General features: G+C 38.6%; 1 protein-coding gene across 1 annotated transcript; it reads right to left on the bottom strand.

Annotated features, from left to right (window-relative positions):
- Nucleotides 1–8,272: 8,272 nt before the first annotated feature.
- LOC125799304 (interferon-induced very large GTPase 1-like) lies at nt 8,273–13,384 on the bottom strand. Its single transcript, XM_049475697.1, has 2 exons — nt 13,292–13,384; nt 8,273–13,033 (listed from the first exon to the last, which is right to left on the bottom strand). Exons 1-2 carry the CDS (start codon nt 13,382–13,384, stop codon nt 8,324–8,326), a joined length of 4,803 nt encoding a protein of 1,600 aa, XP_049331654.1. The 3' UTR covers nt 8,273–8,323.
- Nucleotides 13,385–14,477: the final 1,093 nt, after the last annotated feature.

Genomic DNA, 14,477 nt, shown 5'->3' with positions numbered 1-14,477 from the left:
CCCTTTCCTCTGAGTGCAACCAATTGCATTCAGAAGTTGCCTGATGACTGCTAATGACTAAAGAGGGTCCACTTTTGTGTAATCTAATTTCAGTACAAATACAGCTGCTCTGTGACGGCCTCAGAGGTTGCTTAAGACAATATGGGGAGTTAACAGCATCATGAAGTCCAAAGAACACACCAGACAGGTCAGGAATAAGGTTGTGGAGAAGTTTAAAGCAGGCTTAGGCTGTAAAAAGATTTCCCAAGATTTGATGAACATCTCACAGAGCATTGTTCAATCCATCACCTGGAAATGGAAAGAGTATGGCACAACTTTTAACCTACCAAGACAAGGTGGTCCACCTAAACTTACAGGCCGAACAAGAAAAGCACTGATCAGAGATGCAGTCAAGAGGCCCATGGTGACTCTGGATGAAATGCAGAGAGCCCCAGCTCAGGTGGGGGAATCTGTCCACAGGACAACTGTTAGTTGTGCACTGCATAAACATGGTCTTTATAGAAGAGTGGCAAAAAGAAAGCCATTGTTAAAAGAAAACCATAAAAAATCCCCTTTGCAGTTTGTCAGAAGCCATGTTGGGGACACATCTAACATGTGGAACAAGATGCTTTGGTCAGATGAGACCAAAACTTTTTGGCCAAAATGCAAAATGCTATGTGTGGCATCATGCTCTGGTGCTGCTTCTTTTCAGCAGGGGCAGGGAAGTTGGTCAGAGTTGATGGGAAGATGGATGAAAACCTGTTGGAGTCGGCAAACGACTAGAGACTGGGGCGGAGGTTCACCTTCCAGCAGGACAACGACCCTAAACATAAAGCCAGAGCTAAAATGGAATGATCTAAAACAAAACATATTCATGTGTTAGAATGGCCCAGTCAAAGTCGAGACCTAAACCCAATCGAGAACTTGTGGATGTTCACAAATGCTCTCCATCTAATCTGACTGAGTTTGAGCTGGTTAGCAAAGAAAAATGTGCAAGTATTTCAGTCACTAGATGTGCAAAGCTGGTGGAGACATACCCCAAAAGACTTGCAGCTGTAATCACAGCGAAAGGTGCTTCCACAAAGAATGGCCCAGGAGGGCCATTCTTTTGCACAAAGCACGTTTCAGTTTTTTTTTTTGTAAAATATGTTTTGAATCATGCATAATTTTCTTTCCATTTCACAATTGTATACCTCTTTGTGTTGGTCTTTCACATTAAATTCCAATTAAATATACTTATGTTTGTGGTTGTAATGTGACAAAATATGGAAAAGTTCAAGGGGAATGAATACTTTTGCAAGCCACTGTATTCACAAGTTCCAGTGCTATTTTAATGGTGCAGATGCAAGGTGTGAAAATAGACTGTTGCCATGGTGTAATAAAGCAATGAGCATCTTGATATATCTTGCAAGATAGTGACCTAAATTTCAAAGCATGTTACATCTGCATCGTATTCTCACAATCAGACTGAACTGTGTTGATACTGCAATGTCTGTTAAACTATCTAATGTCTGCTGTTCATGGCAGCATTATAGTTCTGTTTGTTTAACCTGTTGCACGTTTTCATTTTTTTGCACACACTAATCCTTTTTGTATTACTTTTTGTAAGTATTCTCTGGACCATCTAAAACAAGTGAAACAATGGATCTCTCAGGAGCTAAGTAAGTTCAAGTCAATCACTACAGACCTCCAAACTTCATGTAGCTTCAAATTAGCTCAAGAACAGTAAGAGAAGAGTAGAGAGCTTAATAGAATGGGTTTCCATGGCAGAGCAACTTCATCCAAGCCTCACATCACCAAACACAATGCGGGCGAAAGGATACTTTTGGCAATATAGTGTATATTGTATTTTTCTTCGGTTCTGGAGGTAATTTCACTCCTGAAGGTAATTTCACTCTACTGTGTATTTGTACTTGGATGACAATAAAAGCCTTTTGAACTGACTTAACTATACACAACTCATTTGAAAGTGACAATGTAATAGTTCAAATCCACAGCATTAATTACCATTATACAGCCTGCACTCCTGAGGGACAAGCTGGAGATTCTCACACTCGAAACCCCTTTATCCAAAGTGTCAGAAGAAAAAGCATTGCCAGTCAGACTTTATAACCAGCACTGCTACCAATACAACCAGCACTGTGCCCAGTAGACCACACACACGCAGTGTACACACATCCACACACTATACACGCATTATATTCTGACCCTTTGCTCAGTATTGAGTAGAAGCACCCTTTTGAGCCAGTACAGCTGTGAGTCTTCTTTGGAATGATGCAACAAATTTTTCACCTGGATTTGGGGATCCTCTGCCATTCTTCCTTGCAGATCCTCTCCAGCTCCGTCAGGTTGGATGGTAAACGTTGGTGGACAGTAATTTTTTAGGTGTCTCCTGAGATGCACAATTGGGTTTGGGTCAGGGCTCTGGCTGGGTCAGTCAAGAAGGATCACAGAGTTGTCCCGAGCGGGCTTTCATATGACTCTGCCATAAAGCCCCGACTGGTGGAGGGCTGCAGGGATAGTTAACTTTGTGGCACTTTCTCCCTACTGCATTTCTGCAGCTCAGCCACAGTGATCTTTGGGTAGAAGGGGATCTTACTTACACAAAAAGGTTCTGAGGGAAGAAAGAAAAGTGATTGGTTCAGAGAAACAACCAATTGTTTCTCTGAACCAATCACTTTTTCTTCTGCCCCAGAACCCTTTTGTGTAAGTAAAACTCCCATCTGCATTCTGGGTTCTTCTTTACCTCTCTCACCAAGACTCTTCTGCCACGATTGCTCAGTTTTGCTCAGTAGGAAGAGTTCGGTCATCCAAAACATCCATTAAAGAATTATGAACTTTGAGAGCTGCAGAATTTTTTTGTAACCTTGGCCAGACCTGTGCCACAATTCTATATGAGCTTCTGGAGCAGTTTCTTCCACCTCATGATTCTCATTTGCTCTGATAGCACTGTGAGCTGTGAGCTCTTATATTCAGGTGTGTGTCTGAACTAATCAAGTCCAATGAGTTTAAATAAACACAGCTGGACTCCAATGAACGAGTAGAGGAGAACGAGGAGAACAAAGAGGATCAGAAGAAATGTACAGCATGTGAGTTAAATATAAGTGTCACAAAGGGTCTGAAAACCTATGAGCATGTGATATTCAGTTTTTCTTTTTTAATACATTTGCAAAAAATCCTACATTTTTTTCTTTTAAGATTAAGTGCTGAATGTATTAAAAAAGAAAAACTGAAATATCACATGCTCATAGGTTTTCAGACCCTTTCTTTTAAGATTGAGTGCTGAATGTACATTAATGAGAAATAAAATTAACTTTTTTGATGTTATCAAATGGCTGAATTGAAACAAAGAGTGAAAAATTAAATTGGGTCTGAATACTTTCCATACCCACTGTACATGGTGGCAAAATGACACTACAATATATGTCCGAATGTCTATGGACGCTCCTTTGGGAGCAGTGGAACAGTGTTCTCTGGAATTATGGAGCTCAATCCAGTATTTTTCAGATGAGGTAACAAAATGAAGGGAGTTGTGATGGTGTTGTCACTTACTATAAATGGTCACAGCAATGCTTCATCATCTAGTAAAAGCAGGATAAACTCTATTTTAATACCCTTGAAAAACAACAAAAGCAGCATGAACACCCTTAATTTCAGAAAGAAAACAATAAATGAATAGATATTGCATTACTTTGTACACATCTGGGGCCTCATGTACTAAGACTTGCGTGGACTTCCTACTAAAACGTTCCGTACGCACAAAAAAATCTGGATTTAATCCCACGTAGAATCCCACGTACTTTCTCTTTGTACATCGCAATCAACTTGAAATCGAGCGCAAGTGCACGAAAACATCACACCTGCCATGACTTCTCCCTCAATTACGCAGAGTATAAAGTTAGAATAATAATAATAATAATAATAATAATAATAAAATAATAATAAAAATATTATTATTATTATTTTATTATTATTATTATTATTATTATTATTATTATTATTATTATTATATATACGTAGCATATAATTACCCATGTTTTAAATTGTATTATTCTAAGAGGGATAATAAATGATTTCATTTAAATGCTTTAAATGAGTTGCTCACCAAGAAGCCACCTGTCACACACTCAGCTTGTTTTCTTATCCTCTTATGCTCTTGGAAATCTAAAACGGCTTATAAGCCAGTCATCATCAAGGACCAAAAAACATAATGGTCACGTAAAATGTGCTCTCAGTGAATTTGGCCATTAGCAATATTTTCCAATAATGCCAACGTTGCCATCTCCAACAACTCCAGCGCAAACTTTTATGCATGTTTATATAATCTAGGCTAAGTGGAAACACGTTGATCGATTATTTATGTAAGCCAATGAAATTGTCTGATTAATTAACTTTATTTTACCCAGTAATGCTGACTACAATGTGTGCATAAAGGATATCTTAATAGTTGTAATTTCAATGCATCGCCTCTAACTGTCGCCAAATGACAAAAACACAATACATACGTAAAAAAAAGGCGTACGCCCGAAACAAAAGTTCCGTGGGGGAACGCGTTCAAGTAAAAATTTAGTACTGATCGTGAGCGTGAAATATGGCGTACGCAATGTTTTTGTGCGTACGCACCTTTAGTACATGAGGCCCCTGACCTTTAATATCTTGTAACATTTTGACACAAATTGTTAGCATTCTTGGAATAGTTTAGTGTAATGACTGTTTGATTGTAAAACAAAATCAGCTCTTCTTTATTCTGCTCTGTGTCCACACTCCCTGCTTAGAGATTAGTTTAGACCCAGTTTAGACTGGATGTAAATTGTAACATTTATTATTTTTCTTTTATCATATTTTCAGAAAACTATTATATATAATTATACATTATATATAATCACTGACCAGTAGAGCAATGCCACCTACTGGTCTTTATAAAAGGCTCATACATATGTTACAGTGCATATACTGAGAGTTGTAGATTTATAATAGGTGGACTTAAATGGCAACATTTAGTCTATCTGATATGCAGGTGTAGTAATCTAAGTTTCAACAGAACAGCACTGAACTATCACTGAAACAAACAAAAATAAATACAATAAAGCTAGTCTTCACTTCTCCTCATGACTGAGACACTGGAACAACTTTACTCCCCAACTTTCAGCCTATAAATATATTTTATGAGTGTAAAAAAATAATTATGAAAGTTATCTTTAAATAAATATTTCCCAAACATAATATTTGGTAAAACACCAGAGCAGGCAGACTGACAGCGCCAGGACTGAAAACTAAAATTGAAATCAGTCACTTCCTGTACCTGGTAATGAGTTTCTTACCTATTTCTACTGGAATTCTGAACACTATATTTTAAGCTGTTGTTTTGTGATTTCTTCACTTGTTCTATAGAATGTAGATCTAGAATAATGATTTTTGAAGAATGCTTTACTCTTTGCTGCTGGAAGATCCATGACCTCTGACACTGACCCAACTTTCTGACACTGGATCCTGCACTGCACTTTTTTTTGATAGTCAGATTTTATAACGTCATGCAGACATTCAAGGCATCAAGTGCCTGAAGCAGCAAAAGAACCACAAAACATCTTTAAACATCCACCATGTTTAACCAACGGGATTGTGTTCTTTCCTTTGGAATTCTCATTTTGTTTACTGTAAATTAAACAGTGATGTGCTTTAATGAAAAAGCTCCTTTTTGATCTGATCTGTTCACAGAATGTTTTTATTCCTGAATTATTGTGGATTCCACAAATACATTCTGTCATTTTTATGTATTTGTGTCTACAGTGGGGAAATCCTGGGGTCCCATATCATAGCATCCCATTTCATTCAGGTGTAAGGTTGCCACCTTTCAGAAATAAAAATAAGGGACGCCCACCTCTGCTTGTCTGGCACCATGAGCCTGTCTCCTGTAGGGTGGGGCGCCTGCAGCGGTGGTATGTTTTATATATGTTATTTGTTTTTTAAATGGGAATGGATAATGTCTAATACTGCTGTATATTAATTAAATTATCACTCATTAGTCTTTAAAAAACAGTGTGTGTGACAGACGTGTGTGTTGGACATTTATTGAAATATGGAAAGAAATTGTGTTGGTTCAATACCGGACGTGACATTTAATTACCAGTAAGGATGTTTCTGTATTTTACGGGACGGGGTGGAAACCCTAATCAGGTGAGAAAAGTGTGAGCTGACACTGTTGTACCTTGTGTTTGTAAGTCAGTAAGAATTTCTTTCAGGACACTATGAAGCTAATATGAACTAGCCAGGCTAATTGCACCCATATATCCAGTATATGTACTGTTTTAATGTAGAATATTTCACTGATTTAACCAGGATCCAACCAGTATGTGTGTCTAATGTTATTTTTTCGTAACGTCAGTTTAGTGACTGCCAGTAAAGAAAAGCAGAGCCACCATTGTAATGAGAAATATATTTATTAAGAAAAGAGAAATACAAGCAGAAAGAAGCACAGAGATGCAGGTGAAGGGAGGCGAGTGAACTTTGAACACCAGTGCAGCACAAGTGCAGCTGTGCACAATCACATTTTGGAGTGAAAATAAAACCCTGAATATTCCTGTCTGTTACTTATTACAATGGACAGTTTGCTTCACCTACCGTATTTTTCGGACTATAAGGCGCACCGTATTATAAGACGCACTATCAAAGAACGCCTATTTTCTGCTATTTTTCCATACATAGGGCGCATCGCATTATAAGGCGCGTTAAGTGACACTAGAAAGGGTGCCTATATCAAAGTGAACAGGGGTGGCGCCATGTTTCCCTTCCCCCACCGGGGGTGGTCGCTTGCCGGTGGAGCGTCTCACAAATCTAGCTCTTTCAAAGTCAAACGAGTGCTGGATATTAATCTACACAGATTCCTCTCCTGAAAACTGTTTATTTGGGTGAGTAACGTGCTTCAGTTTATTTACAGTAAGCTTAGATTTCCAGATGTCCACTAAGGCTTGCTGCACCAGCGTTAGCATAGCTATCCGCTAGCACGCTAGCTAGTCACCTAAACTAGTAAAGTTAACCCAAACTTAAACGACAGCGTTACACTGAGTAATCCTGCGTGTTCTGGTAAGACAGTGAGATATTAGCTAGCGATTCGTCCCCCGTAACTTGTTTTAACACGGTAAACAAGCAGATTACAGGCTGATAAAACTCACCTCTGAGAGAGTTAGCGCTTAGCATCTAGCTAATGCTAGCCAGGCAAAGCAGCACAGACTTATAGGCCGATAACTCACCTCTGAACGGTGAACGCTTAGCGATTAGCATCTAACTCTAATAATACTGCTCCAGCAGTATTAAAAGTGCTAAATTTAGAAAATACTGATCTCTGAACAGTGAAAAAGCTAGCTAGCTAAGCGGTTAGCATCTAGCTAATGCTATTGCTGCTCCAGCCTCGGAGCGGCACGGCTCTGCACGGAGTGTGTGTTTACTGCTCCTTACAACCTGACGAGTAAAATTTAGATAATACTGATCTCTGAACAGTGAATAAGCTAGCTAGCTTAGCGGTTAGCATCTAGCTAATGCTATTGCTGCTCAGCCTCGGAGCTGCACGGCTCTGGACTCTGTATGGCACTGAAACTCTCTATAACGCTGCACGGAGTGTGTGTTTACTGCTCCTTACAACCTGACGAGTAAAATCCATACAAAAGGCGCACCGTATTATAAGACGCACTGTCAATTTTTGTGAAAATTAAAAGTTTTTAAGTGCGCCTTATAGTCCGAAAAATACGGTACTTTTCTACTGGAAACAGTTACACAGCATGAGTTGAATATAGATGCATTGTTATAAAGAAGTACATTTTCAGTTGAGTAAGATACAGAAACACACAGAGGCAGATGTAAAGAAAAGGTGATCAATATAAGAGTGATAAAGATAAGAGTGAATCATATAAGGTGAAACAGTTTACTTTATCCCTTATTAAATGTAATGCTATAAAAATGCAGTTTTGCTAATAGAAATTGAAAAGTTACCACTTGATTTCCACTTGAGCTCACATCAGTTTACATGGATAGCATTATTAAAAAGGCAAAGAAAAATACATTTTTGTTACACTGATTCTAAATAGGATTTTTAGCAGTAGAATCATCACATACATTTTACTCTATATGCAAAAAAGAAACTGATATAAAAGAAGCAAATCATTCAGTGTAAGGCAAAGTAACAAGATCTTATTTTTAGACCATTTTATTGTGTAGACATATAAACTAAAATTAAGACTTAATATTTTGTCCTAAAATTAATGATTTGCGTGAGAATTCATTTAGAAGTTGTTTTGGTAAGTGCAAGAAGCCATTATATACGAGAATGATTTCATTTAACCTTCCTTTGTCTTTATATGTAATTGTTCAAACTCTCTAAAGCATCCTCCTTGGTGTACTTCTTCCATTCATCAGGAATTTTTCCTGACCCCTGGAATTTTTTACTGTAAAGGTTTTCCAGGTCCTTCTGGAATCTGCCCACAAACCACTTCCAGTACGGCATCTCAGAGCAGTCGGGGGTGATGTTCCAGGTAGCGTACTTTCCTCCTGCTGTTCTGTACTGTTTGTAAGGAACTGACTTTGATTCTCCACTGGGGAAAAATCCTTTATCAGTCTGGACCAAAGTGGTACAGAAATCACAACCGAGATCCCCTGTTACGCTGTAATACCACCCAATGATTCCATCTGCCCGATGGAAAGGAACACAGTGTTCTCCATCATGGTCTTTCATTGTGCTGATGCAGATGGCTTTACAGAAAGGACACTGGGCCCAGCAACACTGACAGAAATGATCAATCAGAATCTTCTCTGACCTCTTCTGGAGCATTTCCAGATTTATATCTGCTTCATGTAGTTTTTTCACCATTTTTGTAAGACCTTCAGTTACAATTTTGCAAAGAAAATCAAAATCTGTAATTTCCATGAAATCAACATTTGAGATTTCACTGAATTTCAAATCTTCTTTCAGAGGTTTGGAGAAGCATCCCATCCACATGTTGGCATTTCCTTGTTTTTTTAAGACCTCGTCTGTAGCAACAAACACTGCATTGTTAATTTTCAGGTTTTTGTTTTCCAGATTTCCTCTGAAAATGGTCTGAATCTTGTTTTTCTCATTATTGAGGTACTTGAGAGCCTGATTCCTGATGAATCTTGTGAAGTACTGTTTGGGATTGTGAATGTACTCTCTGTAGTCCTCAAAGTTCTCCTTCTCTGCAAGCGTTTTAAGGATATGCTTCTCCAGGTTTGATCTGTTACTCATTAATGCAGGAATTGAAGCCCTCATTTCTGCTGCCACATTTATAGCAATTTCATTGTAAACTGCTTCCAGGATTGATGGTTCAAGTTTGCTGCAGAGAAGTTCTCCAAATATTGCTGTTGTTGTGGCACCTTGGCAGAAGTTCTTGTAGACATTATAATACTGCTCCTTCTGATTCTCCAGGTAATGTTCTGGATCATTTGCTTTGGTGAATTGTTCGTGGCACTCCAGAAATGTAGGTTCTGTAAAATTACATGCAAACAGGCAAAGATCCACAGTAAGCTCTCTGCTAAACAAGTAGCTCTGTTTTTTTGTTTGATATTTCTTTACAGTGTTTTTGACTAATTCTATTATTTCCTGAACCTGACCACTGTTGTAGCCAGACTGTGTACGCCATATTGCCTCAGCTGACTTTGATGTTTTCTCAACAATGTCATTAATTAGATCCCTTATTAAGATCTCATCTTCTGCATTAACATCCTTATTCTTCGTGAGCTTGTTACGGACAAATAGCACAAAGTTTGAAGCCCATCCTCCCTTTGTTTGAGTTTGAGGTTGTTCACTCTTGTTGGAAACATTGATGTCAATGTTTTTATAGGCTTTTAGGGAAAGACGTTCATGCACAAGGGACGTTTCATTGCTTTCAGACAAGATTCTTCTAACATCCTCCCAAAAATCAATGTCCTTAATTTTTGGTGTGTCTTGTTTGGGGTCAGTGATCCATTTTTTCCACACATTGTCAAATTCTCTCTTGAGTGTTTGTTCATCTGTCTTTTCCTTGTTTTGCCTCAGAGCCAGCTCCTTGCTCAGATTAAAGAGCTTCTTTTCATAATCTGTCTTTCTTTTCTCCAGCGTCTCTTTAGTCTTTTTCTGCTCAATGACTTCACACAGTTTTCTTTTTGTTTCTCTGATCAGATCATCATGAAGTTCTTCAATTTTAGAAGTGAATCTGCTTTTCCACTGAATCAGAGTGTATTTGTCCTTGTCCTCCTCAAAGAATTGCATCATTGACTTTGTCACTTCCTCTCGTGTCTTCTTCATATTTCCTATAAGGTCTTTTTCACCCACATGAAGATCTCCATTTGCTATTCTGTTCAGAAGTTTGTCTTCTATACTCAAAATGGCACTTCTCAGGTTCCAGGTCCATTTACTAAATTCAGCTTCCAGTTTTCGGTAAATTGTAATCTCCAGTGTGTTTCTGAAGCTGAACACAAAGTTTTCATGAAGGAGTGCGCTCCACAAGTCCTTTAATCGTGTGCTGAATTCGGACAGTGTCAGAGTGTGAGTTGTAGATGCTTTTTTGAGAATGGTATTTTTCAGTTCCTGAACACACTCACTGTACGATGGGTTTGGTGGAGCCATTGGTGGGCTGCCCTCCCAGAGCTGTGCAAAGTATCTCACATCTTCCTGTACATCAAATGCAATGACATCACTGAAACTTTCTGCCTCACAAACTTCTTCTTTAGCTGCAAGATTTGTCATTTCATCCAGTTTCTCCTGCAGACGTCTCCTTCCTTCCATGTTTTTATCTCCAGCTGCAACATCAGTAACATTCTGATGAACAAACACACAGCTGGGCTTCAGTCTGACCTTCTTCATCCTCATGAAGGCCTGAACAACAATCTGAAGGATGTCCTGCATCTCTGATGGGTTTTCTCCAAAGATGTTGATCAAAGTCAGGTTTCCAAGACCCACAACAAATGTTGCCAGTTCATTATCATGATGTCTTGTTGACATTCCAGCCAGTTCAGGAGCACGAAGACCTTCAGTATCAACAACCAGAATGTAGTCAAACTTCAGTTCCCCTTTCATCTCCTCAGACACTTTCACCAGCTGCATGAAGGCTCCTCTGGTGCATCTTCCAGCACTGACTGCAAACTGGAGTCCGAACATGGCGTTGAGCATGGTGGATTTCCCTGAGCTCTGAAGTCCCAGAACTGAAAACACAAAGACTCTCTGGTCTCCCAGTTTCCTGCTTAGTTCATCCAGAACTGCAGAAACCCAGATCAGAGGAACATGAGCAGCATCACCATCCATCAGCTCCAGTGGATATCCTGATATAATCAGTTCTGCTGCAAGTTCTGGTAGACAAAATCTATTCAGTTTTTCTTCTGATTGTTTTTTTTTTTTCTTCACAGACATGTGTGATTCATATATCTGACCAATCTCTCTAAAGATGTGCTCTAAGCCAAAAGTTGCAGCATTAAAACTGTCTGAAATGTTCTCAAGTTCTGTTTGTTCCTTCTCTAGTTGCCCAGATTTATCATGCTTCTTCTTTAGATTCAAGATCTTCGTCCACTTGTCATTATAATCCTTCTGGAGGAATGACAGATCTGAGTTGTGCTTGTCCAGAAAGATGGTGATCCATTTAAGAAAATATCTCATCTCTTCAGCAGTTTGTGTATTCAGTTTTTCTATAAATGAATCCATGAATTCAGTGAGGCCACATGCTTTCTGCTGCTCACGGATTTTCTCCATTTCCATTCGTAGTCTGCTTTTCGTTAGTTCTAAGTTGCCATCTTGAGGTCGATGTAGTTCCTTGTTCTTCTGACACCAGTTTTTCCACAGTATCCCGTGGCAGGGTAAATGAGTTTCCTTCATTGTGAAAATGTCTTTTTTATCTAGGAAGTTTATCATTGTTTTGGCTGAATCTTTGCCTTGCTTGCATTCTCCATTTTCTTCATCAACTTTGATATCTGAGAGTTCTGCCAACTTTTCGAGTGTGAAAGTTTTAGAAATTAATTCTCCAATAGTTTTTCTTAGTTCTGCAGACACATCAGACTGATTTCTGTTTTTAATTCCAATTCTGTATTTTCCAGACTTCAACTGAGTGACAGATGAAGATTCCTCAGACAGAAGACAAATCATAGGTGTTGACAGTTTATAAAGATTCTGCAACTTTGTTGATCTTATGTTTTTTTCTTGATCACCTAAAACCACCACATTCACTGAGGACATTTCAGTCAGAATCTCCAGCTGTTTCTCATGAGTTTCTGCTTCACCGTGTAGATTACAGAATGCCACACAATCAGTGAAATGATCAGTACTTTTCCCAGACGGGCAGTACCAGGCAATCTCCACCACTCCGTCCATCAGTAGACGATTTCTGCTGCTGCCTGGACAGTCCCTGTGGAAGAACGTGTCGTGTTTTTCATTGATCAGTCTGTTCATCAGCTGAGACTTTGATGTTGATGTGGTACCAAGCCTGAAAAATGAAACCACTGGAGTTTCTAGAGTAGCAATACTTTTTTCTTTGCTGATTTTCTTCATTAAGTTATTAGTGCTTTTCCAGCTCTTCCTGATCTGTCGGAACGTCCACAGTGGAAACTCAATCTCTCCTGTGAAGGGATCTGGCACCAGTAGAGGCAGAGCATACTGACACTGTGAAAGCTTCGTCACTATCAGCTGCTTTAGGAAACTATCTGAGCAGTGGAACACGGCCATCTGAACATCCATGGGGTGAACAAGACTGGACTGAACTGCTTCTTCAGAAGAGCTTTTGAAAAGGTCAGTATAAAAATCATCTTCATCATCATTATCAGTAACTGACGGTATCTGAGTTTGGATAATTTGACCAGATTCTCCACATCTTGCTCTGTAGTTCATCAGCAGCAGCCTTTGTAGGAAAGTTTGAACCCTATCATTCTCTGTGCATGGTTTACTTATTTTCAGAACATCTGCAGTTTTCAGTTTTTGGTTAAAGTTTTCTGTAAGATTAAGTTTATTTAGTAATTGTTTATTTTTTAGTTGTGCTTCATATTTGTCTGGATTTTCTTCTGCTGCTCCAACCAGCAGTTGTTTTTCTTTCTGTAAAATAAAGTGCTAAGATTTAATTATCTGTGATTTCTAAAAGCTGTATTCAAAAACCTTTGGTGACATAGTCTTTTTAACAGTGGTGCTTTAAAGTTTGTGAACCCCTTAGAATGTTCTATATTTTTGCATAAAAAAGTCCTAAAAGTAGATAAAAAGAACCAAGTTAAACGAATAGGGAAACTATATTATAACTTTCCGAAACGGCGTTCTTTTACAGTAAACGTACTGTTTTGAGGACTGTGCACTGCTCACCCAGTAAATCTCGCTACGATCAGCAACATTCACCTCAGTAACCTCTTCTTTATCCCAGTGTTTTCCAGCAAGGTGTGCATCCCCTTTTATCATAAATATTATGTATCACATTATCCTTATTGTTAAATGTTTTACTGACAGTGTTAAACATAAAAGCCAACGTGTGCATTACTGATGTATAAAATTTATATACTAAACAAAGTTTTATCATTAGAAACTGAAAGTGAGAATTTACAACGAAATGTAAATACATAAAATTATTATTTTTCTAATCTTATTTAAAATGTAATTTTCCTTGAACTGGGTGTGGGAAGTTCGGGGCAGATTCACTGGGAAGCATGAAGCTGAAGCCCCAAATAGTTTAAATGTTAGAAGTAGCAAGACATTTATCATAGGGACTGAGAGGGGAGGAAAGTTAAAGAGAAAGATGGGGTATCGAGCTGGTGAGTTTGCTGCGTTTAATCTTGAAGGTTAGTGTTTAATTCAATTTTAAATTCAATTTTGTTTTTAACAAATGTTGTCACAAGGCAGCTTTACAGAGAAATGGGTCCTAGCCTCTTATGATCAAGCACCACGGTCATACCAACAGTCCCAGCTGGTCACCAATGTCAATAGACATTAATTTCAGGTGGAATGTTGGTCATGACGTCAGATGACAAAAAAATTTATGTCAGGATAACGTCTAATACTGTTACGTGCCTGCAGGGGTGGCAAGGTTGTCGTGGCAACAGTGAAAAGAAACTCCCTCAAACTAAGAGGACCTAGGAAGGTGACTCGGAGCAACAGTAGAAGGGGAGCCAGAGGTAGAGCTTAGATTCTCTGCCCGAACCCGACCTGACCCGAGGCCAGTCCCGAAATCGTCTGCGATGTAGGCATCTGTTTTTTAATTATATTTTTATATTATATAAAGCTCTGTGAGATAATCACAATGTTGCTAAGTAACCAATTATTATTGTTAACGAAAACAAACGAAATAACAAAAACTGAAAGTGAAAAAACATTTGTGTTAACTGAATCTAATAAAAACGATAACTAAAACAAAAAATGTAACTAACTGGAACTGTATTTTGTGTTTATAAAACTAACTAAAACAAACTGAAATTACTGATAGAATACCCTCATTTTCGTGTTTAATTTATTTATAAGCGCTGTTTTCACTCCCGGAGTTGTACAGCGGCCGGTGTTG

This window comes from Astyanax mexicanus, chromosome 3, assembly GCF_023375975.1.
Source record: "Astyanax mexicanus isolate ESR-SI-001 chromosome 3, AstMex3_surface, whole genome shotgun sequence".
Classification (NCBI taxonomy): domain Eukaryota; kingdom Metazoa; phylum Chordata; class Actinopteri; order Characiformes; family Acestrorhamphidae; genus Astyanax; species Astyanax mexicanus.
The sequence above is the reverse complement of the archived record's forward strand: the minus strand, read 5'-3'. Positions and strand labels throughout refer to the sequence as shown.